Genomic DNA, 25,997 nt, shown 5'->3' with positions numbered 1-25,997 from the left:
CACTAATTAAGCCGGCGTTTTTGATGCATCTTTATCGGAAGCGTGTGCTCGTTGTGGGAACAGCAAAGTCTGCGCATTGTGTATGGTTGTTTGGTTTTCTTGTAAATTCAACCAAAGAATTAGCGCAGGACATTCATATTGAATTATGCTCAATTGGGCTAACACAAACCTCGTAAATATATTTGGATGTGAATTTATAACATTTCTTATTAATAATTAGTAACAATATTTAGACATTAATCCATAATATTTATAATGTTTTAAAATCGAATACACGCCAAATAAATATGGACAGAATTATAAAAAAAATAACTGCAATGTTGACAGTTGGTGGAGTATAAGCAGCAAACGAGGCTAGAAGAAAAACGAAAGAAGGCATTGGATCAACATCTAAATTTCATTGTGGGTCAAACAGAGAAATATTCCACATGGTTGACAGAAGGTCTCAACAAGACCGACGGTCCACAGAGTATTCCAGCTTCCATAAATAGTTCACGTATCTCTTCGCCAATCCCAGTGGGAAAATGTCATTCCGATGGTACGTTTAACTTGCATAATAAAATGTAATTAATTTTTATTTATGTTAATGAACATTTATTAATGCATGCAATCAATAAAACACATTAATTAATAACATTATTAATATGTAATATCATTATTAATATTCATTTCAATGTTATTATTGGAAATACAGGATTATTGCATGATACAATTTAAATTACAGAACTTTAATATTGTACAAATATGTCACAGTATTTTACAGTTATATACGACATTATATGTTTGTATAAATAATTTAATTTTATATGGTATAATCTGTTACAGAGGAATTCCAGCCAAATCAGAGTTCAGATGATGACGAGGAGACCATAGCTAAAGCCGAAGAAGAAATGAAAACGACCAATCACAAAGAGGAAGTTGAGTTGTTAAAAAAAGAATCAGAAATACCTTTGGAAGATCTTTTGAAGGACTTACCACCAGATTATTTAGAGCATCGAAATAGAAGTCTATCGCCGAATAACACAACGAACGAAGAGGAGCAAAATGTATGTTTTTAATCAAATAAGTATTTGAACATATGTTATCCTTTTTATATAATATTTATAGATAGTGTGCAAATTAATAGCGTAAAGTATTGAAATTTATCATTTTTCAATTATATAATAGCAGTTTCAATTTTGGAAGTTTCTAAATTATCGCCTCTTTAAACGTTTATCAAAAGATAAAATGAGATGATTTTTTTGTTATAGGAAAATGAAGCGGTTGACGCAGATGCAGATTTCGTCGCAGCATCTGGTGAATCCACGGATGAGGAAGATACTATCATGGAAGAGGAAAGGCTTGAGGGAGAAATCGATCATAAGCGAGAACTCGATGAACTTAAGGTACATAATTTTCAATTTTTCAAGAAATAATCAGGCAATTATCGTAAATCGTTCTTGTCAGACTTGAATAAGGATGTGTTCGTGTTTGTTTAGGCTGATAATGAAATGTCTATCGACGAACTCGCTGCCAAATATGCTAATATGTCGGATATGTTGGACGAGGATGATGAGGCTGAAGGTAAATTTTTTAGATTCTTTTTTAAAGTTTTTTAAAAAAAATATTTGTATTTTTTTATATAAAGTTCAACTTAAGCATGCTTTTTTAAACTGTGCATTGTTTGAGTATCTTTAAATTTATAAGCGATTTAAAACAGATTTTTTCAATTAAGCTTAAATAAAAAATCTTTAATTATTGTTATCTCGATTATCATATGAAAGTTTTCATTATATAAAAATGCTTTTGTTTGTATAATTTATTACAGTGATGATACTACTACCATCAACTGACAGTATGAGATATTTGGTTTTCATTTATCTCGTATTATTCATGCTGTGAAATGAGGCATTTGTCTGAGAAAATTGCGAAAATTATATATTATTATTGAAAGAATAAAGTAAATCACATTTAATTAAGTATCATTTTCTCTTAGGTACGGATAAAGAAAGCGAACGGGGAACGCAGGAGATCGAAGACCAAATAAGTAGCAACGAGAGTGAAAGCGAAGAGAGTGATCACGATAGTGATGAAGATGAGACTCAGACTCAGAGCGATCCCGAGGCGGATGTAGGACTTCAATCGCTTCTCGAAGACCCCTCCGCGGAAAAACAATCAGAGAATAAAGTAAGTCTTTATTTTACATGGTAAAACCTTACAATTATTTTATGTTGAATTTTATTATTTAAGTTTCTTAATCATTGCTACATTTTTTAATTCTTTCTATTGTTACTATGTATACATATCTTTTTAATTTGTCACATGACTGTTTATTCATCATAATAGGTCGCAGAAGATGATAATTCGGATGCTCATAATGAAATGGATAACGTTGCCGCGTTGGCCGAAAGCATTCAGCCTAAGGGAAATACATTACTCACCACTAGTGTAAGTTTGCTTGCGTTTATACTTTATTTTGTTTTGTTAAATTTTATTAATTATAAAATGTACGTATATATGTATATTATATGTATAGAAAATATATAGAAAGATGTACTTTTTTATTAAATTAGATGCTTTTTTTTATCGAATATTAGAATCGGCAAATTTTTGTTTCTTTATTTCAATTTTTATTTAGGTATTAAAAAACTTAAATGATCCTTTCGATCCAAGGTGATGAAGCAGCAATTTTGCTCATCATCATTTACGAAAGGAAAATTAACAGTGATAGTTTTTCCGAATAAATATATATATATATATTTTATTCTCAAAAAATAATCACTACAAAATTAATTACAAAAATTTATGTATGAGCAAAATATTTTACCATTACATTATTTTTTAAATTTATTTTAAACATTGAAGTGCCAATAATGTTCTAATAAATAAATCCGTATAACAAATCAAACTAACAAAGAAAGTAGCGAACGGAGAACGCAGGACTCCTTATAAATCAAAAGAAATTGGAAAGAATAAGGACAATAGGAGTCAGGCGTAGAAGACGTCGCGCAAATAATACACCCATAAAGCGTAAAACTTCTTTATTCTACTAAACGCATTTACATGTTTCGGCTCACTTTTGAGCCTTCTTCAGAGACAACACAAACGTAACATATAAACTGTGAATAAAAGTTATCTTGTCATGATGAGCTCCCCGTGACCACAAAGCACTAATAAATAAATTTCATTAAATCTTTAAACAAGAAGAATTTTTCTCGAACTACATATTCTAAACTGCAAATTATTAATTAGATGCAAGTGAATAAATAAGTAATATATGAAAATATGAATATATATAAAAAATTGGAGACATGGAAGAATTGTAATAGACAATTTAATTAAAATTTCTCAATTTTTATTAAGACAAATCAATTCTAAATTGGTCGGAAAATTTTGTCAAGTTTGTTGTAAAATTATTTTTTGTATAGTCTTTATGTGTGTTTCCTTTTATGCTTTTATTTACACGGTATGTATTTTTAGGTTGTCACTAAAATACCTTTTCTTCTGAAACACTCTCTTCGCGAGTATCAGCACATAGGATTGGATTGGCTTGTCACGATGTATGAAAGAAAGCTAAACGGCATTCTGGCTGATGAGATGGGTCTAGGTAAAACTATACAAACTATTGCGTTGTTGGCGCATCTGGCCTGCGAGAAAGGAAACTGGGGGCCACATCTTATAATCGTGCCGACTTCTGTGATGCTCAATTGGGAAATGGAATGTAAAAAGTGGTGTCCTGGATTCAAAATACTGACATATTATGGCACACAGAAGGAAAGGAAACAAAAGAGAACAGGTAACAACATGACACGTGTACCTTCTTGAAATATTTGGTTTGTTAACGTTGCTTGAAATCCAAAAATTTTTACATTTAAAACGAGATCAATATATATTCGAAAAGAGAGAAAGTGAAGATATTGAGTGCAAAAAGTGCAACACAAACAAACCAACATATCGTGATTTTTTTAAGGTTTTACTGTAACTATATATGTAACTATCTAAATTAAAAATCTATATAAATTAAAAATCTATATAAAAATCTATATAATTATGTGTATATTATCTATAGAATTATATTAAATAACAATTTTATAAAATATATACTTTGAAACTTACTTTTTTTGTTTATAAGTAATTGTAATTTTATTCGCTGCCGACATCAGGCATTGATTCAAACAAAGTGGCGATGTCTGTATTATTAAACAGCGAAATAGCAAAATTCTTCATTAAAACTCGCGTGTCAAAAATCGATCGTTGTCTGACATACGAATCCTGTCTGAAGAAACAATTAACATTTATTACTTTATTAATTATAATTGTAATTGTTTGAATGTTACATGAAATGCAATATTCTTTTCTTTGTTCATAGGTTGGACAAAACCAAACGCCTTCCATATATGCATTACGTCCTACAAGTTAGTAATACAAGATCACCAAAGCTTTAGACGGAAAAAGTGGAAATACCTTATTTTGGATGAGGCGCAGAATATCAAGAATTTCAAATCGCAGAGGTGGCAATTACTTTTAAACTTTCAGACACAACGGTAATTAAATGATAATAAATATTTATTATAACACACATATACACACATGCATATATCATTATCGCATGTTCGGAGTTACGTTAAATATAGCAGTTTTATTCATACTTTTATGTCCATGTCAATGTCATTTTAATCTCGGTTTAACTTACTTTTTATCGTTTTCTAATTCTATGTATTATAAAAAAAGGTAGAGTAAATTAAAATTTAATTGTGTGTATAAATGATGATAAATAATTTTATAATTGTAATTATATATAACATATTTAGAAGAAATTATATATTTTATAAATATATATTTCTTTTATATAAAATTCCGCCTTTTTCATTTATACATAATAGTAATTTTGCTCGCTGCCGACAACAGGCGTTAATCCAAAATGACGACGTCTGTATTATTAAACAGCGGAATAGTAAAATTCTCCATTAAAACTCGCATGTCAAAAATCGATCGTTGTCTGACATATGAATCCTGTCTGGAGAAACAATATATTTATTATTTTGTTAATTATAATGGTAATTGTTTGAATGTTATATAAAATACAATATTCTTTTTTATGTTTTCGTAAGATTAATTTTAATTATTAATGTTAATCCAATGATGATAAAAATAGATGTAAAGCAGCATTAGATACAACTTGAAAAATATTAAGTTATATTTAATATATTAATTATTCAAAATTCTGTAAAATTTTTAATTCTTAAACTGTAAAAAATTTATATTGATTTTCTTAACAGTTACAAAAACTAAGTTCTGACTTATATTGATTATTGTGTTTTAATTGAAAGTGATGGAAATTCTTTCATACTTAAATCAAAATTAAAATGTGACTGTATCTTTTCGATTTATTTGTTACAGGAGATTACTTCTTACTGGCACACCTCTTCAAAACAATTTAATGGAACTATGGTCGCTTATGCACTTTCTTATGCCTAATGTCTTTCAATCGCATCGTGAATTTAAAGAGTGGTTTAGCAATCCTGTCACAGGCATGATCGAAGGGAACAGCGAATACAACGAGAACATAATCCGCCGTCTACATAAGGTCTGTACGTAGTTTTTTTTAACTTTTTGTCATTTTTTTTCTCTTTCTTTTTTTATTTAATTTATAAATACATTATTAAAAGAAATTGAATTTTATATAACGTTGTTCAACATATGTAAAGAAATGTATCATACAATGTATTTAATTTTTTATACAGTAAATTTAATATCTAATAAACATTCTCCATAGGTGTTGCGGCCTTTTCTTTTAAGACGATTAAAAACTGAAGTAGAAAAGCAATTGCCGAAGAAATATGAACACGTGGTCATGTGCCGTTTGTCAAAGCGTCAGAGATTTCTGTACGATGACTTCATGTCGAGGGCCAAGTAAGTGAACTCTTAACGTGTAGTATTTTTGAAATTTAAAACCTTTGTTCTAAACTTTGGAAATAAAAAAAATATTACTTTTTCTACTAAAAAAAAAAATACATTTTTTCTTGAAAATGTGATTTAAAAAAAAATTTCTTCTAGAATATCTGATACTCTTATATAGTAAATTATTTAGGCTGATATTCATAGTCGATTTTTACATTTAAGATTATCTTAAGTACAATCGCTTCTCCCTTAAGATATCATAAATCAATTACAGAATTGTATTAGCATCTTAAAACATTATTTAAGTCGATCTTAAAATAAGACCTGACTATAAATATCGGTCTTAATTAGAATATTACTATTATATATTAACTATTATTGTATTTAATGACATATATTGTTAAAGAACGAAGGAAACACTCGCCAGCGGGAATCTGTTGAGTGTGATTAACGTATTAATGCAACTACGAAAGGTGTGTAATCATCCAAACCTGTTCGAGGTGCGACCGACCGTTTCGCCATTTCAAATGGAAGCGATTGAGTTCATGACCGCTTCGTTAGTCTGGAGTGTGCTCGATTATGATCCTTTCAAGGTAAACAATATTTTGTGTTAACAGTGCTCTTATTTGATTTATTGATTTATATGTATACTGGAATTGAGAGAAGCAATAATTTATTCAGTTTTTACGAATTGTGATTTGTCTTTACAGCACATCGAATTGTCTAGCTTGAACCTTTTGCTGTTGAACTTGGAGATGATGTTCAGTGCATTCGTTGCACACAGAGTGAAACGTCTGCGGACGCCTAGAAAGTTAATAGAGGAGACAGATAGTCAACCGGAATCACCGCCGAGATGTCCGTCTGGTCGAATCAAGATCAACGTTAGATTATCGAATCAAGCGAAACCGCAGCAGCAACAGCAAACGCAGACTAGGCTAAAGAATCTGGCTGGCGTATTACCCACGCCAAGAGTGGGTACGTCCCCCTTGATAAAGTCATTAAATACCAGCCAGAGTGGTCCGGGACAAGGTAGGTCCAAGCTATCCCATCTTACCGCGTTAGTCGTTAACATTTTCATGGCCATTTTACTATTGGTAGCAAAATTATATTTTGCGATCTCAAAATAGTTTAAAATAGCAGTAATAATTAATTATAAAAAAATAAAATATGTTGATTATGTATACACATATTAGTATCGTTATAAGATATTAAATGCATTGAAATGCATTGAAATAATAAAATAATAGAAATGCAACTTTTTTTATTATATAAAAAGAATTATGGGATTCTATATTTATTTGAGATTTTTAGTTGCCAATACGGTTATATGGTAATGAAAAAAGAAATAAAATGTTTTTATTGGTCATGAAAAGATTAACGCAATGAATGGATGGAATTCGTTGCGAAGAAATATGAACAAAACCTTATCCCGGGCTACGAGGGAAGAATTTTAACAGGATATTGTGCGTGATGCAATACAAGTGTTTGTATTGCATTTGTAGTTTTGTGTCAATTAATCTTTATTAATTATAATTAAAAAAAGAGAGAATTTGTTAAAATTTATGTCGACAATATTGAAATTAATAAATGATTTAATTAGATGCATTGACGTTTGATGCGTACTTACATTTGATTAAAATCTCTGTATAAGAGATATTTAAAAATATCTCTTTACATTTATATAATTGCATTGTTCAACTATTTCATATTGACAAGGAAAACAATATGGAATCATAAAATACCGAACATATCAGATCTGTTAATGCATTTGATTATACCAAGTAAATTTTTAATTAGCTATTTTGTTTCTTTTAATTTCTCAATGGTTTAATTGATATATTTAAAGTTAATGTATGTATGTATGTTAATCGAACACGAAATGCAACAACTATTATTCTCAGGTGTTACATTGAGAGTTGCTGGTGGTCAACAATTACAAGGATATTCTCTACAACTGGTGCCGCATCAGGCTGGCGTGAAAGGTAAGCGACTTTAGATTGATATAATCTTATTTTTGAATTCGTAATACATTCTCAAATATAACTAAATGTATTACAAAATTATAGATACGTTAATTTAATTTTATATCATATTTTGTGTAAATTATACTTTTAAATATAAAAATAATATGAAATTATGCATCATCGATCAGTAACTATCGCTGTGAGTTTCTCGCTAGGCAATTACTTTTGCAGTGATGCTAAATTAATTGCTAAATTCCTTGGGCCAGCTTGTTTATAATCTTACCGTTTATAAGCATTCTAGAACTAAGGACACATTTTATAAAAAATTAATCTTTTGGAGCGAATTATATGTTTGTGTTATACTTTTATATTTTGTTAAAATTCATTGATTATATTGGAAACAAATTTTTTAATTTTTGTTTGAGCAATAACAAATTTATTAGCGTAGTTATATGTACAATAAAATATTAAAAGTATATCTAAAAGTATAAAGTGTAAATTTTTATTAAATTAAAAATAGCTTTTCCTATGGCAACGTTGGGGAATAATCCACAAAGTACTAGCGTAACAACTACCACAACAGCGACGAACGCGCAAAGAATCACAGTGGGAAACGCTAGCATCAGAGATGGCATTCAACGACTGGCGACACAAACTGTCACGGTCAAACAAGGCGATTCCGTCCAGAGAATAGCGGTGCCTAGTTTCGCGCAACTAGTTCAAACCTCTACCGGCAGACACTTTATTTTAACACCGAGTCAACAGAATACTAACACAGGTTTGTGTTTAATTATGATTTTTACAATTGTTTAATTATGATTTTTACAATTATTTTCGTAAACTTTAAGGTTGTTGGCAATGACAGATAAAAAAAAGTAACACATTTTGTACTCTTAGTTTCATTTCCAGTCATGACATCGAGCGGATCACGTTTTACGGTGCTGTCTAAATCGATAATGGGTTTGGCCACATCGGGTGCTACGACGGTGAATAAGGTTGTGAGCGGAGTAGTGACAACGCCAAGTGGTCGACCCATCATGAGGGTACCTCCTCTGAACGTGACAGCATCGCAATCATCACCAAGTGGAAACAACAACCAACAGACAGCTAACCAGCAACAATCGCAATCGATACGTGGTATTGTTACCAGACAAGCTCAGAAAGAGATCGCGAAAGTGCAGAATAAGGAACAGCCCAAATCTGAATTTTATTTGGTAATTAAACGTAGATATCTCACAAGGGAATTGTGGTGTCAAATTCTGATTTTAATGAAATTTTGTGAACTTATAGCTTACATAAAGAGATGAATTTAGAAAATATCAGTTGTGGCTAAAAAACGGTTTGAAGGGATGAAATCACCCCTTACGTATACAGCGGTTTTCAGCTTTTTCCGTTATATCTCGAAAATTATTTGAGATATAAAAAAATATTTTATACAAAAGTTTTACAACAAAATTAGCTGTATTCAATCGCGTTTTTAGAATTTTTTTTTTTTTTTTTTTTTTCGAAAATTTTGAAAAAAAATTGGTAAATTATTCTAAAAACGCGATTAAATACAGCTAATTTTGTTGTAAAACTTTTGTATAAAACATTTTTTTATTCATTTTATTCCTTCAAACCGTTTTTTAGCCACAACTGATATTTTCTAAATTCATCTCTTTATATAAGCTACAAGTTCACAAAGTTTCATTAAAATCAGAATTTGACACCTCGAGAGGTTCCCTTGATTCTTAGTAGATCCCAGTAATTTACTCGATTCTTTTTTTCTTCGTTCGTTTTTTCTTTTTATTTTTGTAAAAAAATGAAATAATTTTATCTAATGGATTTTAAATTTAAATGTTAATTATTCTATTAAGTGCTTTATTTAAATTTTTTTTATAGAAAATTTTAATTTATTATTTTTCAGTCTCAATTGGAGGAGGAAAGGAGACAGAGGAGACAGAACAAATTGCATCTCCTCGCAGATATCAATGAACGAAGATGCGCGGCGTGTCCACTTTACGGTGAAGATCTGTTTATGGCTTTGAGAATTGGCAAACCCGCGACAGCCTGTCGCTGGCACAATGGTTGGGTGCATTGTTCAAAGACTCAAGAAAAGATTCATACTCGGAAAGAGTTCTTTTCACACACGGAAGCACTTGCGGAAGCTATCAAAAGCACGGAGCAGATTGTTGAAGAGCTCAAAGAGGTCTTTGAAAGGTTAGTATCCGATATAATTTATAAATATGTATAATCTTTTTTTACAATATTAATACTCGGATATATAAGCTTAAAAAAATTAAAATTTTATTAAAGACATTTTATGATAACTGTTTGGAATTAAGCGAAAAATAAGATTCTGCAATCTTTGTCATTTAGATCAATTATCCTTTTTGGAATTGAGTAAAAATTTTTTTGTTCAATATTCGTGCAGATATGTAATCTACGTGCCGGCTGTGCGCGCTCCAGTTCCTCGGTTCCATGTGTCCCATCCGCCGCCGCACAAGTTATGGGATGAGCGTCGTCTATGGACTGAATTACAGCAACAAGTGTCGCCGAAATTATCTCTATTCCATCCAATTTCGAGCCACATGCTCACGCAGTTTCCCGATCCCAGACTGATCCAGTACGATTGCGGCAAGCTGCAATCGTTGGATCGTCTGTTGAGAAAGCTGAAGTCTGAAAATCATCGAGTCCTCGTATTCACGCAGATGACCAGAATGCTGGACGTATTAGAAGCCTTTTTGAATTTCCATGGACACATATATCTGCGACTAGATGGTACAACTAGAGTGGATCAACGTCAGGTAATTTGATCTGTTAATAAGATACTAAATATTGAAATTTGTTGCATAAACTTTTAAACTCTTAAACTATTGACTTTATTGGGATTTTTAATACGAATATTGAAAGCGTATTAATTTTTTTGCTAGTTTTTAAAGCATATAATGACTAACTTTAAGAAGCGTAATAAGAAATATAGAAAATTTTATGCAAGATATTTTTGTTGCGAGATTAAGTAAAAAAAAATATAAATGAGCGTTAGTGAGAATACTGATTTGATGCAGGTTTTGATGGAAAGGTTCAACGGCGATAAGCGAATATTTTGTTTTATCCTGTCGACGAGATCTGGTGGTGTCGGTGTGAATTTGACGGGAGCGGACACAGTGATATTTTATGATAGTGATTGGAATCCTACGATGGATGCCCAGGCGCAAGACAGATGTCACAGAATAGGACAAACGCGAGACGTACATATCTACAGGTACCGACGCGAACTAATAATATAAATATAATAGACGAAATGATTGAATAGCTTCAAAAAAACTTAGAATATTTTATTGATTTAAAAAATATTTTATTGATTTAATTGCAAAGATAGCTCAAATTAGCGTGTTTGACGGCGAAATAATATGCAGTACAATGATTTATATTTCAGATTAGTTAGTGAGAAAACTGTTGAAGAAAACATTTTGAAAAAGGCAAATCAGAAACGATTGCTAGGAGATCTCGCTATTGAAGGCGGCAATTTCACCACGGCGTACTTCAAAAGTGTAAGTGTTTATTAAGAGCCAAACAAATTATGCTATTTATTTATATTTATTAATCAGAAATATATAATTTCCTTTCGTCACTTTATAAGAAATGTGAAATTTCTTATGGAAAAATTTCTTTTATTTGTTTCATTATTACTTAAAAATTTTTTAATTATAACATTTTGACATTAAAATTAAATAACAGTAAAATTTATAGTATAATATTTGCCGAAAAATCGTGTTTTGGTTTGCAAATTGTTCTGCATCAATGTCTTTGTCAATATTTCGATTCTTTGAAGTAATTCCGTTTACTTTTTGTGTAACAATAAGATTATTTGCAGTCTACTATTCAAGACCTGTTTAACATCGATCAAACTGAGAACGATGCGTCAGCGCGAATGGCTGAAGTGCTCGAACAGAATCGGGATCGAGAGAAGGCCTACAGCAAGGATATGGCAGTGGGATCATTTCAGAGTGGTTTGTCAGGACAGCATACGGAGGAAAAGGCAGCGATGGGTGCTCTTGAGAGCGCTCTCGCTGCTGCTGAGGAAGATCTTGATGTTCTGGCTGCAAAGACTGCGAAAGCAGAAGCTGTCGCCGATCTCGCTGAATTCGATGAAAACATTCCGCTGGAAGAAGCTGATAAAGACGACACACAAGTTAGCAAAGCAGAACAGGAAGTTCAAAATCTGATTGCTCAGGTAGGTCAAATGTTTTTTTTTTAAATCTTGTCGATTAGTTAGATTCTCGTTGGATAGTTAGATCTCGTTCGATAGAATCTCGTTGGATTAGTTAGAAATTGTCTTGGTTTTTCTTCTTCTTTTGTCAATTATGTCATATAATTTTTAACTTTTATGTCACTTGTCATATAAGTTTTATGTTAAACTTTCGATTAATGGTTCTGTAATATTCCATTTAGCTGACTCCAATTGAACGATATGCGATGAAGTTCGTCGAGGAATCCGAAGGTGCGTTCTCCGCGGCGCAATTGGCCGCAGCCGAACGGGAACTCGAGGAGCAGAAAAAGGAGTGGGAATTGGACCGGTTGCGGGCATTGCGCGAGGAGGAGGAACGGCGTTTTCCAGACGTTTAGTTAATAAGAGGCTAATAGTACCGAGTAAAAGAAGTTTGCGTAGACGTGGCGGTAATAGGAGACGCACGCGCGATTTGTCGTCGGAAAGCGAAAATGAAACTACTAGTACTGAATCGGATTCGGATTCGGAATCGCAGGAGGAGGACGTGGTCGAGGATAGTCTTGACGAGGAATCGAGTCACACAGAGAGTCAGAGTCAAGGGGATGAGGGTGAAGAGGAGGAAGGAGAGGAAGGCGAAGAGAAAGATGAGAGCGACGAGGAGGAAGAGGAGGAGACCGGCGAAGGGAACGAAGATGAAAGAGCGAATAATCGCGATGATTCCGAACGTCGAGGGGGTTTCTCGAGACGGAAGGGTCGTTTGGCAGGCTCGGGCTCCCGCAGCCGGAATCATTTTGATCTGAACAGTCCACGTACCAGATCACGTGGGAATGTTAAAATCAATCTCTGGACTTTGGACGTGAGTCCTATCCTGCCCGGTATAAAGCCAAACTTCCGTCGGAAACGCAAAAAATTTCATCGTACGAAGTCCGAGGAAACCTTCTCATCAGTTGATGTGTGTCGTAAAAGAAGCATTCGGATTAATACAAACGCTAAGATACCTGTCAATTCTAATCAGAATGCAAAACTCGAGATCATCGAGGCGAAAGAGACTGATCGAAGTTCATCAAAGGACAAGCAAGATTTGAAGAAGGATGGTTGCGATCTCGCGTCGTCCTCGATCGATTCGAACAGTGTGGACCGATGTGTTGCTGATTTTAACACGGAGCAATCTGTCGGTGATCACGTGGATTCGGCATCAATCGCTAAAACGCAATTGAATAAAAAGTTGGAACTGGCCTCTGATGTAGTGGACAGTCAAAATGTAAAAAAAGAAAAAGAAAGAAGTGACGATAAGAACACGAACGGCACTAATTTAATTGCGGTCTGCTCCGTTCAGGTGACGCGATGCTCACATAAAGTTATGTCCACGACCTACAGAAAGCTTGAGCCCGAAGTGAATCGTAACGAGGATGCGGAGAATCTCGACGTGAATGTCAGCGTAAGGGATTCTCGGTCTCCTTCGAGCACGATGCAACCGGATGCATCCTTGAAACGCTCGAAGGACACAGTGGCCAAATCCAAGTTAGAATTCAGCGCATCAGCCAATTCTTTGTGCAACAACGTACGAGGGAAATTGACCACTACTGCGCCGAGAGAATCGGACAGAAGTGTCGAATCACCCTCTAGTCGTTCGGCTCCCCTTTTACGGTCGAAAACGTTGCGAAATGAAAGTCCTGACACGACCGACACTGTCTCTAAACCTATCGCGATATCTCGTGTTTCTACCGTACAGAGAAATTCCAAGATTAATGTAAATACTGATGAAGCTCGTAGTAATGCGGTCGATGATAAAGATAAGGACAATTGCGATGAAATTAATGATGTCGAGTCAACGATATCCCTAGCGATGCAAAAATCTGATCAAAGATTTAATTTGAAAAGCGAAAATTCAGACGCTTTATCACAAGTACCGGAAAAGGGAATAAGTGACGCGGCATTGAATGTGCCCAACTCTTTAGTACCCTCGGTAAAAAGTGAATTTAATTCAAGTGAACCTAAATGCAAAATACGAAAAGTAGAGAGCATAGTTCAGCGAAGCGTAATAACTCGTAGCTCAAAAATTTCCTCAACTGTCAATCATTTAGAAGAAAATAAGACACGATTGATGAATGACAAGATCGATTCGAAAGTATCGGAGAATTCGCAAATGAAAACGGGTCAGGGAATTCGAAGAGTCGACAATTTAATTGCGGAACAGAGCAGGATCACGCGATCAGCAAGTCACTCGAGGACACCTCCACCTAGCAATGATGAGACGATGACGCAACTTTCATCGAAGTTGAAACGACGATCGGATACTCCTCTTCCGCGACCGATCACGAGATCCACCGTAAACTTTCCTGCAAGAATCGATACGGTATTGCCCAATCGAGTTGAAAAATACATGACCCGGAACTCGAAGCAGTATCAAGACAATGGCCTGCCGAGTTCTCCAATGCTGTTCAGACGTAGTAGATCGATACCGCCAATGAAACCGCGGGACTCGAAGGAAAGTTCGACGACAGTCGTCTCGACGAAACCCCGTCCAGACACGCCCCGACCTAACATATCGTCCGGTCACAACAACGATCAGATACATAGGGTGACGCGTTCGGGATTGCTCTTGAATTCCGGCCTGTCGATGAAGTCAACATCATCACCATTGTCTTCTCTCGCTTCCGCATTTAAAACAAATATCAAGCGGGTACGAACCCCATCGACGAGCAGCGAGAACGAAAACACTGCGAGTGAGAATATTGGAAGCTTGACGTCGCAGTCCTACGAGAAGCCTCAAAGAACGGCCAAGGTTGTAGCCATTCTCACTTTGGACACGAGGAGTACCAGTAGCAAGACCTCATCAAGTCAGTCCAAATCCAATGTTAATTGTGAGACGAAGGTCCAGGACAAGGAGTTATCCATGTCAGAGTCGCTGAGGGAGCAAGAAGCCAATCACGAGGACTACAATTCGTCTGACATAAAGTCCAGGAGGTTGCGTAAGGAAACGAAGCGGGCCAAAACTGTACCAAATTCGCTGGAAGACGAGGGCGGCTCTAATGATGTTAGCGACGAAGATCCACAAAAGAGATCTCGTTCCTCGCAGATTTCCCCCTCACCCCCCTCCTCCATCGCAACGACGCGATCCGAAAAACTGAAGAACACCACAATATCTTGAGCCACGCTGAAGCGTCATTGTGGTAATCATCAACGACACGAACTATTCCGTTGGGAATATAATTGTTATTCGATCAAGCAGTCAAATATATCTACTATTGTGTCTGCTATTCAATCCGCCTATTATGTGCGTGATACCCGGGTTTATGCTTAGCATTTGTCGCATGATAATTCTTGCTTTTTTCATTAATATTCTTTCAATATAAAACATAAGATAAATGAAAGTTTTCAATATTTGTGCATTAATTCTATAATGACATCAAAAAGAAATAAGAAATATAAATATGGAGACACGGTAGTGTCTCGGCGCTAAGCCAAGCGCAGCGACACTGCTCCTTTATCTTATTCTCTTAAGAACTGAAGTAAAAGATTAATATTTATTTCGTGCATATAGATCTGAAGATGGCTCTTTCCATAAATAAGGAAAAAAGATCTCCGATTAATATAGAAAATATAAAAGAATTTTTTTATATAATTAAAAATAAAATTTAAAAATTAATTTAAAGAGAAAAGATAAAATTATCATGTAATCAATGAATATTATAAAAATAAAATTTGTGTCTATTTTTCTTTGCCTGAAAATTTATGGTGGATTTACAGAAGGTCATATATTTTAATTTAGATGAGTTTACTGAATTTTTGTTATTTGTTATAGATTTTTTATTTAATTATGTATTGGAACTGATTTTTTATAGAGAAACAAAAATAACTAAGCGTAAGTGAGAAATTGTTATTTAATAGTCGAGTTAATATAAATGATAAACGTCGAGAGAATTCTAATAAGGGAATATATAAGTAAGAAGTTTCATGGGATAAAGACTAATCTAAACCTGGTTTGTAGAAACGCCTGTAATTAATCGCGCGTTGATGACGCGTCTTTTGCCCGTACTTATCCTATATTTATCGCTCAGTGACTGTTTGATTCTCCCTTCAGAATAATCACGTGTGATTATTATAGAAAATAGAGAGAAAAGAGAGAGAATTCTATAAGGAACAGATACATGAGGAAAGCTTTAGCTCTAACATTACATATGAGAAAAATTACATTAGAGATTTTAAATGTGAAAGAAAAAGAAAATTTAGAAAGAAAGTTTGTGTAAGAACGACGAATAGGAGAAATTTTATTGAGAAAAACCATCGATATTTCACAAGAGAAAAATGAAATGGAATCAAATAGACATATGTTTAGCGTTAATGTGGGGCACGAGTACGCATCTTCTTGTACATAATCACACAGTATAATCATAATAAACAATGTATTTCCTCCGGGTTGTACCGGATAGTACACGTGTAATATTTGTAGCGTTGTAAATTGTACTCCGACTCGCCGCCCCCCCCCCTTCATCTCATCTTACTTTATTCGTTGTAAAGATATCCATAGATCCGTTTCTCCTGGCTGCACTTTCCGCGATCTATTTTGGTCTCTTTATTTTTCTGCAAATATGTTTCATTAAATTTAGAATGCAGAACGGGAAAGTGCAGATGGCAAGAGGCAGATTTTCAGTCAAGTATGCCTAGCGATTTATATAAACGTGATGAGCGAAATGGACGAGTGTATTATATTAGAAATGAGGATCGAACTGATCTCAATCAAGCGATTCTCTAGTATGCTAAGCTATTCATACACGTATATTGACAGGCGTCACGAGCAAAAAACGTGATTAAAAAAATAATATAGAATACAGTATATCAAGTGCATAGTTTGATTCTATTTTCGCTATTTCACGATAATTTGATTTGAATTTTACTTGAATCTGGAAAAGGTTTATATGATAATAATTTATTTAAAGTAATGAACGATTGGTACTCTCGAAAAAGTATCGGGGGCAGCCAAAGTGAGAAAAAGTTTTATTCGTGCCGCCTTGAGCTACGTAATTTACAGGTCGATGATCTGATTATTATATTATATATACATGCTATATGTATATGTAATATATATGTTATATATATATTATTGTGTATGGTAAGGATGTCCTTCCTTCGCTCTTTCCACTTGCCTCCTCCCGCCACATACACTCACACACATTCACATAGTAATAATTAAGTTGCGTGCCTGTATTTTGTATGATCGAGCGAGAGTTCGAAGAAGAAAAAAAAATAAACGAGATATTCCTTACTATATCGAAATGTGTACCCTTATTTCTTGATGCGTTTCCAAGTCTGTGTCGATCAAAGGTTCAGTTCCGTTTTGGTGTCAAATCATTCTCAGCTCAATGTGCTTGTTTATATTTAATCGCGATTTAACGCGAAGAACGACTTTTTCCTTTCGATGTCAGTTTGGTGTGGCAAGGCTATCATGACCGCACATTTTTCGAGAAGAGATACATGTACCTTAGTAGGCATAAAAAGAAAAGAGAGAAAAAGAGCTCCAATAAAATTGTTCCATTAAAATGGCACCAAAACACTGCCTTTGCCATTCCAAACTTGGAGTCCGCAGCAAGATATGAGCAGGCACATGAGTGAGATCATCATACTGCGTCTATATATTGTGCATTATATATGTATCTTTCAATTTATACATGTATACATGTTTGTAAAAAAAATTGTGAATACACGCAGTAATAGATATAAAGGAATATATCGTAAAGAACTCTTTCTCAGGATATCTAGAATGAAAGGAACGAGAACCTTTGAACGTCTACGGATGTCCCAGCCTTAATTTTTACAATAAGTTTTTTGTCAAGTTTTAAATCCACGTTTTCTTAGGAAAAGTTTTAAGGAAATTTATTATTACAACTTTTTAAGATCTGACATCAAATATTCTGGAAATTAAATCTCGAATCAAAACTCAGAAAGTAAGATGAATCTGACAAGGGAACGGTCAGAACTATCCTTCATCGATTTTGATGCGCTTTGGATATGTTGTAGAGCATCAAAAAAAATATTCGACACATATTTTCTTATAGCGGCTTATCTCGAGGTTTAGGAGGTGAAACACTCCCTTTAAGAAAATGGATTTTTTCGTTTTCAGCAAATATCTTCGAAACTATGCCGCGTATAAAAAATGGTTTATACAATAGTTTTATAATATTTTATGCTGTATATAATAGTGTATTCACACATATTTTTTTTTTAAATTAATACACTATTATATACAGCATAAAATACTGTAAAACTATTGTATAAACCATTTTTTATACGCGGCATAGTTTCGAAGATATTTGCTGAAAACGAAAAAATCCATTTTCTTAAAGGGAGTGTTTCATCTCCTAAACCTCGAGATAAGCCGCTATAAGAAAATATGGGTTGAATATTTTTTGATGCTCTACAACATATCCAAAGCGCATCAAAATCGATGAGGAACAGTTCTGACCGTTCCCTTGTGAGTAAATATATTTGAATTTATTTTGATACAATTTCTAATTTAACATTTGTTAATATAATTGAATAACGCGAAAGATTTTATGTCTCGATGTTATAATTGAAAGTTTCTTGATTTTGTAATTATGTATTTCTTGAATCTCTCTTTAAGAAATGAACGGGAAAATATCGGGAAAAGTAGTATCGCTCCTTTCTCTCTTTCTTTATTTTCATTATTTGGAAGTTTACTCGTCGGGTCCGTCTTTCTGTAGTCTCAAAATTATTTATTATATTTTTTTGTTATTTGTATGCAAGACACATTATCATATTAATTACTGGAATTTTTAATTTTATTTATGATTTGAACGCAGACTTTCACGAAAATTTCAGCTTTATTGATAATTGAAAAAAATACTCTATTTAAAAATCGTATCAATAGTACAGTGCAAACTTTAGCGAGTACAGAGACGGACTTCATATGAGAGCGAAAATTCTGTCATAAACCGCATGATATCTCACGTATGACTTTAACATCTTGCAGATTTGGTTATCGGAACACACGATGGAACAAATGCCAGTAAGTGCAAAATGTAATACATTTTTATCCTTTATTGCAAACCTACAAATAAATTAAGTAAAGGATACATTTATCCATTTATTCATCATTTTGTAATTTGTTATGATAATTGATATATTGTATTATGTATTATATAAGAAAATAAACTATTTTTTTTATACGACTTTGTGATAAAGAGGAAAACAAAAGTACAATACTCTCAATAATGGAGTGCAATAGAGGATTGAATTGTCGAACTTATTCTCTGAAGAGTATTATTAATTGAATCTTCTTTTAGATGTGGTGTCCGCCAACACCCCCTACAACGGATAACGATGTATATATCGATTACTCTCTTGGATTTTTGTATGAAAATATCCCCATGACAGAGGCTCAACTGCCGCCGATTTACGTGAAGAAGGATCGGAACAGAAGCAGAATCGATATTGGTATCACTGATGATGGTGAGTCAATTTGTAGATGATAAAAATTCTTTTCTTTAATAAATTAATGGCTAATAAAATTTAAAGAGCTTATCAGTGGATCATGCGGATATCAGTGCCGATTTATTGCAATGACATTTACTTAAACATATACAACAATACTAGAACTTGTAAATTGTAAATTTAATATTATATACATATATTCTAGTGTCATATTAAATATAAAAACAGCACTAAAGAGAACCATAAATGTCGGTCGAAACGTTTGCGAAATTATATTTGTTGAGTATATAAAAATCATTGCAATAAATTGACATTGCAATAAATTGACTAATATCCATATGGGTTCTTTCTGATTTTTTAAATTGTTTTATTAGTTGATTTATTCTCAGAGCCAGCATATATACTCTCCATAAATTTGGAAACACATTATAAAAGTGTGCAATTTAAGGAAAATACATAATAAAATCGATATATATTTTGGTTTGTAAATAATTTAATTGAAAAAAGACGAAATAAAAGTTTACAAGTATATACATACATACATTATCTATAATAACATGCTATTAAAATATGGAATTTTAATTAAAATGCGATTCATACGAAATCTGATTCTTCGGGGCCATTTTATAATTTTTACGGCGTCTGAAATCGATTTGAGACTCAAATAGTTTATCACTTTTATAGAAACCGTTAAACTACAATTACACGACTTGTGATGTATATATACAACGCACGCAAGTATACGACGTTGCAAAACAAGTGTGACAATATATAAAAAATAGATCAAAGCGCGAAATTCAATCTTGAGCTGTGAAATGCTTGTCCGACAAAACACTTGTTCTAGATAAAAAAGGCTGTGTTCAACAGAGAAAACTAATCAGCGCTTAGTAATTCTTCAATATAATTGGTTCCTACACTTAGATCCAGTCAAGAACTAAAGACAAGAACCAATCATATTAAATCACTAAGCGCTAACTGATTAATTTTCTCTACTGAACGCAGCCATTGTTTATCGTCAGTTAGACGATGTCTTACGACGTATTTAAACCAAAAACATGTTATAATAATGTAATGGTTTTCCTATAAAACAAAGGGTGTTTCCAAATGGACGAACTTATGGAGAGTACTGTATATCTTATTTTTAAATGTTAATAACATCCAATATGTATATTTTAAGGATACCTAAGAGTGAAAGTTTCTATCTTGTAACTTGCCATACAAATAGTGATGATTGTAATTGCAATAAATATGAAAAAAATGAAGCAATTCTTGGCAACTGGATTGCTTATATTTTTAAAGCTTTAATTACAGTAATGTCTACATATTAAGCATGCACGTGATAGACAAAACATCAATCGATTGTTGTGTTGTTTATGAAAAACAATAAAATTATATCGTATCCGTTTGCACGGTTATGTACCAAGAACTTTTCCATGAATTATACAAAAGTCCAATATTTCATCTATCTGTGTACTCTTGTTCTTTTTAGAATTTATTCTTTATCCTTGCCCATACAAGACAGTAAGATGTAAGCAGTAAGCGAATCGGCCAAATTACAGTAGAGAACGTTATTGACTGTTTTCTGTGAATCGTTTATTACTTACGTCTTACTGCCATATATTTTTTTATATTTCTAGCTTATGACTTTTCTTTTCATTAATGTCTATCGTCATGTCTTCTTTCATTCGATCAATTTAATCATTACTTTCTTTATAGGTTGTCGACCGGCGAAAATGATGCGCCATAAGGAGGAGTCCGTGCATGCGCCAAGGTCGCTCTTTGATCGGCCGTCACCGGCATTGATGAAGATGCGTCGCGACATGAAGCTGTATAAATATCGTGCGATTGTACGTCCCCCTATGCCGGTCTTGAAGACTTCGTCACACGTGACGAAAACTTCACCGGAGCCGGATCAAGCTATGGACTGGTTGGTCTACGAGGAATGGGGCTTGTTACATTCCATCCAAAACTATCAGAACTTACCACTAAACACAATGATTCTCTCGCCCGGTCATACGCCTAATTGGGATATGGTTGCCGATTCCATTAACAATGGCGCACGTTTATACAGATCACCCAAGCATAGCAGAAACAGATATGAATCTGTGATAATACCCAGGGAGGAGGGTAAATTACTGTACGACACTGCGCCGAAGAAACAGAAAAAGCAAAAGACGAGTGTTTACAAAACGCTGTCAGTCTCTGAGGTATGTAACTGTTATAATATTGATGTATACGATAGCATCAAAGTATCCTATGCATTTATAATTTCTTGCAGATTATTTGTATTAAAATAAAAAAAGTTAATCGAGTGTTAAATAACAAAATAAAACCAAATTAAACGAGACAATATAAGATGTCAAAATATCATAAAATAAATAAATACGTGGTCAAAAATTAAACGGAGAAATGTAGGACATCTACCACAAACGCACGATCTTTATTAGCGAAAATTATCTTTACATAAAATTAATCGAATTTATATATATGAGAATATAGATGTTTCGGTCTCAATTAGGCCATCCTCAGTATAATCGTCAGAATTATAGAAATTACATAACCGTGTTCAGAATCAACTTATTAAAATATACGCATTATAAAAATGTAGTACATCTTATCTTATCCCTATATAAAAAAAAACGCACGCTCGTTATTTCGATTTCAATTTTTCGTACATTTGAACATGATCATCGAAAATCATTCTATGTTCCGGTCATTACAGTTCTTTTGTATAAGGAGTTGAATGAGCCAATAAAATTTCCGGATTCTGTGATTCAATCAGATTGATAAGATTAATAATTATAGTGTAAGCCATAATGTCTTAACTTAACATTTTGTTAAAAGCACAGAAGTTCAACAAGTACTGCCAATATATGCTCATATATGTAAATTCGATTAATTTTATGTAAAGATAATTTTCGCCAATAAAGATCGTGCGTTTGTGGTAGATGTCCTACATTTTTTCGTTCAAAATATCATGTTTATTTAAAAATGTAGAAATTCACATTTATAAAGTGATTAAATGTTTTGAGTTATATGAACATGTAATATTATCTTTATTTTGCTATTTTTTTCAGCAACAAAGCAAGAGCAACAGAATAATGAGAACATCGCAATTACACAATCAGGACAGAAATGTCTCCTTCACGTCGACAGGTAATCAGAGATACGAAATCATGAAGTCAGTTTCTAACAAGCGAACGCCTACTGTAAAACCAACATCCATCGTGAATTCAATGAGGAATAATCCGAGCGTCGATGTCCTGGCTACCGACTACAAAATACTGGTCGATAATCCATCAACACCGATTGAAATTGCTACGCGACGTGCTGATAGGATCAAGCTAGAGAAGCTAAATAAAGCAGTTAGTATAAGAAATAATTAAAATTATTACTATTTTAAATCTCAACCTACACAATGTTTGTAGTTCAAAATTTTTCACTGATTCATAGTTTTCGACTTCACAATAATTTTTATTGGAGTGCCAAATTCGCGTTACACTTTTCGACGTGCATGACCACATTATGCAAGAAACTTTTTCACTAAGAATGACTGGCGTTTTTGATTTATCTATCAAACTGTCAAACACACACATTTTGTTTTTTGGACTTTTGTTGAGAACTCACACTATTACTGGTAACAAGATAATATTCTATAAGTTTCTGTGCGTTTTTAATGCATGACAATTATGACTCAATAATATTTGTACACATTCTAGTAAGTTTTTTTTCATCATGAGTTATTAAAATTATTTTTATATATGAAGTTTAATTTACATTGAAAAGGACCGAAAACATTGATCGAAACGTCTGCATAATAAATTTTTGATTATAATAAATATTATTTACGCACCCCAATAACTGCGTGGGCTCTTAATTGATTTTTTATTTCTTGTTATTAGATTTATTCTTAGAGCCGTATATATCTTCGTTTATATTGACAGTTAAAATTCATTTTCGTTTGTTAGATCAAAATAAATTTAATGGAAGAGTACAACACTTCATATACCTCAAATTTGATATTGGCATTCGAGTCATAAAATCAATATTAATCATTATATTCGCTACACTAATACATTCGAGGAAATATACGCTAACCGAGATTTACAGTCACAGGTTTTAACTCCGGAACAACAACAACAGGTAGCAGCACGACTCTTGCAACATCAACAGCAACAACAAGCCGCCCAACAGCAACAGCTGAAATTACAGCAGCAACAGACTCAACAACAGGCTGGACAGCAAGCAATCGCAAATTCTGTTGCATCTCAAATTCATCAATTGACACAAGCAGCGGTACCTAGCACGAAGGTTGCGACTAACGTGAATTTGAGCAATGTAACAACTACAACGGCAACGGCCACTACAGTGGTTAAAGCTCGACCAGGAGGAGGACAAATGCAGGACGTAAGAACGACATCGGCAAACGCGAATATCCAGCAGGCGGCTCAACGAACTGCCACAAGTTTAGTGTCTGCTGGTCAAACTTCCGCTGGCGCGGCAAGTGGTCAAAAGGGAGGCCTGGTAGGCGTCACGATGGCCACAGCAGCATCGGGAAATAAGATCCCAACGCCGGCACAGGTGCAATACTACAGGCAGCAGCAGCAACAGCAGCAGGTATTATTGCGGCAGCAGCAGCTTAAAGTATTACAGGCTCAAGCTGCTAGCGGTCAAAAAGTGTCTGTCGCGGTGTCGGCTACGGCGGCAGCAGCGCAACAACGAGCTACCTTGATGAAGCAGGGTATTGGTTCGGTTGGTACTGCGGGCGCCGCAACACCGCAGACCGCTGTGGGCAAACCAACAATGACTAGAACACTGTCCGATACTGAATTAGCTGCTGCGTTACTGAAGCGACAGGCATTACAGCAGCAAGCGAAGGCGGCTGCTGCCGCAGCGGTTGCGCAAGGGCAGGTGAGTTTTGAAAAGGAAGAAAAATTAAAGGAAATATAAATGATTAAAATATTCACAGATATCCGAATAATCAAATTGTACCACACTCATCTTAAAAAGAGAAAAATGAAATATTACGGAACGCAATTTTATATTCTCGCAAAAGTATCGGTTGCGACTTTGCTGCAGGTACCTACACCAACGGGACTTACACCGGCACAGATCTTCGCTCAGGCTGGTCTGCAAGTGCAACAGGCAGGGACTTCCGCGGGTGGTACTCCGGTAGCGACACTTGTGAAGACGACCAATATGCCGGGTATCCGCACCGCGACTCCCCAACAGATCCGACAGCTCGCAATTCACCCGCAGATTATCACGCAGAGAAAACTACCGGCACAGAAAGTCGCGCAGTTAGCTCAAGTCGCAAATAAAGCTGGTGTGCAAGCGCAATTGATCGTGCAACCTACTAAATCGCTGCCTACAACCATGACGGTACAGCAAATTCATCAAGTGATGAAACATGTGCAGCCCTCGACGATGCAGCAATTTAGTCATGTAAAGAAATAAAAGATTTCTTTTTTAAATTTTGTAAACTGTTTTAATAATTACGTAAAAAAGTTTCTACGTAACTATATTTCTGAATCCTTAGGAATCTATAGAATTATTCGTAGACTGTAATCCTTAAAATGAAAAAAGTATTGAATATTTTTGGAACTAAATTTATAAGGTAAATGAAAGAAAAGCACTCCGAGAGAGATCACCAAAGTTAACAAATATTAATGAACACTTAATTGTATGGCTTAATTAATGTTGACTACTCTATAATTGCAGGTCTCCACGGGGCAAACGGTGTCTCAGGCTAGTCAAGTTGTATTAGCTAAATCACCGTTGCAAACTCGTGTAATACCAGTTGCATCTGCATCCCTTAAGCAAACTATTCAAATGGTGACTGCCAGCAATCCTCAGCTACGACAGTCCACGCCTATCCAAGGAAAACCTGTTACTAGTGCGGTAAGACGAAGTCCTGGTCCAGGTTCTAGCCCCAGTACAAGCACAAGCCCGGGTGCCGCAGCTTCCGGTTCCACAGTTGCTGCGGGTACCAGCCCTGCCGTAGGTGCTACTTCCGTGTCCGCCTCGAATCTAACTTCATCTGTTCTTGGTCAAGTGAGATTGCAAACTTTAACACAGCAAGTACAGCAACAGCAAACACAGCAACAGACTCAACAGGATACTCAACCAAAATAGCTTTGTTTTACGATTGTATGGCGATCGTTGAAATTGTATTGGGAAATTCAGAAACCAAATTGGTTTCACATGTTAAAAAGTAAAAAAAATTATAGATATTACGATATAAAGGGTTAGTCAGTTTAGAATATTTTTCCTTAGAATATACATATATAGAAAGAAGTAATGAATACGAAATATCAATATCACGATATGTGGTTATTAATAATGAAAATACTGATTTAAGTAAAATATTAGAGTATTTTGGATCGACTGATCGATAAGAAAAGAAATATTTAAATATTTTGGATCAATCATTAAAGTAGAAAATTTCAGTTCACTAAAAATAAAATTCGAAATATTGTGAATCTATTATT

At 34.2% G+C, this 25,997-nt stretch overlaps 1 protein-coding gene across 1 annotated transcript in view; it reads left to right on the top strand.

Moving 5' to 3' along the window:
* Positions 1 to 25,747, top strand: part of dom (domino helicase) — a 35,670-nt gene extending 9,923 nt beyond the window's left edge. The window contains exons 6-34 of the mRNA XM_018459243.1: positions 328 to 538; positions 826 to 1,046; positions 1,251 to 1,385; positions 1,479 to 1,563; positions 1,976 to 2,166; positions 2,326 to 2,427; positions 3,460 to 3,775; positions 4,349 to 4,523; positions 5,380 to 5,566; positions 5,756 to 5,892; positions 6,287 to 6,473; positions 6,591 to 6,909; positions 7,782 to 7,862; positions 8,365 to 8,622; positions 8,742 to 9,058; positions 9,751 to 10,043; positions 10,258 to 10,630; positions 10,892 to 11,088; positions 11,263 to 11,377; positions 11,701 to 12,060; positions 12,279 to 12,433; positions 15,022 to 15,091; positions 19,046 to 19,081; positions 19,359 to 19,524; positions 21,223 to 21,713; positions 22,584 to 22,871; positions 23,617 to 24,417; positions 24,586 to 24,951; positions 25,228 to 25,747. Coding sequence (XP_018314745.1) covers positions 328 to 538; positions 826 to 1,046; positions 1,251 to 1,385; positions 1,479 to 1,563; positions 1,976 to 2,166; positions 2,326 to 2,427; positions 3,460 to 3,775; positions 4,349 to 4,523; positions 5,380 to 5,566; positions 5,756 to 5,892; positions 6,287 to 6,473; positions 6,591 to 6,909; positions 7,782 to 7,862; positions 8,365 to 8,622; positions 8,742 to 9,058; positions 9,751 to 10,043; positions 10,258 to 10,630; positions 10,892 to 11,088; positions 11,263 to 11,377; positions 11,701 to 12,060; positions 12,279 to 12,433; positions 15,022 to 15,091; positions 19,046 to 19,081; positions 19,359 to 19,524; positions 21,223 to 21,713; positions 22,584 to 22,871; positions 23,617 to 24,417; positions 24,586 to 24,951; positions 25,228 to 25,641 — 7,047 coding nt within the window. The 3' untranslated portion in view covers positions 25,642 to 25,747. The remainder of the gene's footprint in view (positions 1 to 327; positions 539 to 825; positions 1,047 to 1,250; positions 1,386 to 1,478; positions 1,564 to 1,975; positions 2,167 to 2,325; positions 2,428 to 3,459; positions 3,776 to 4,348; positions 4,524 to 5,379; positions 5,567 to 5,755; positions 5,893 to 6,286; positions 6,474 to 6,590; positions 6,910 to 7,781; positions 7,863 to 8,364; positions 8,623 to 8,741; positions 9,059 to 9,750; positions 10,044 to 10,257; positions 10,631 to 10,891; positions 11,089 to 11,262; positions 11,378 to 11,700; positions 12,061 to 12,278; positions 12,434 to 15,021; positions 15,092 to 19,045; positions 19,082 to 19,358; positions 19,525 to 21,222; positions 21,714 to 22,583; positions 22,872 to 23,616; positions 24,418 to 24,585; positions 24,952 to 25,227) is intronic.
* The last annotated feature ends 250 nt before the right edge of the window (positions 25,748 to 25,997 follow it).

This window comes from Mycetomoellerius zeteki, unplaced genomic scaffold, assembly GCF_001594055.1.
Source record: "Mycetomoellerius zeteki isolate Tzet28-1 unplaced genomic scaffold, Tzet1.0 scaffold81, whole genome shotgun sequence".
NCBI classification, from domain to species: Eukaryota; Metazoa; Arthropoda; class Insecta; order Hymenoptera; family Formicidae; genus Mycetomoellerius; species Mycetomoellerius zeteki.
Note: the sequence above shows the minus strand (reverse complement) of the source record. Positions and strands in the feature narration are given on the sequence as shown.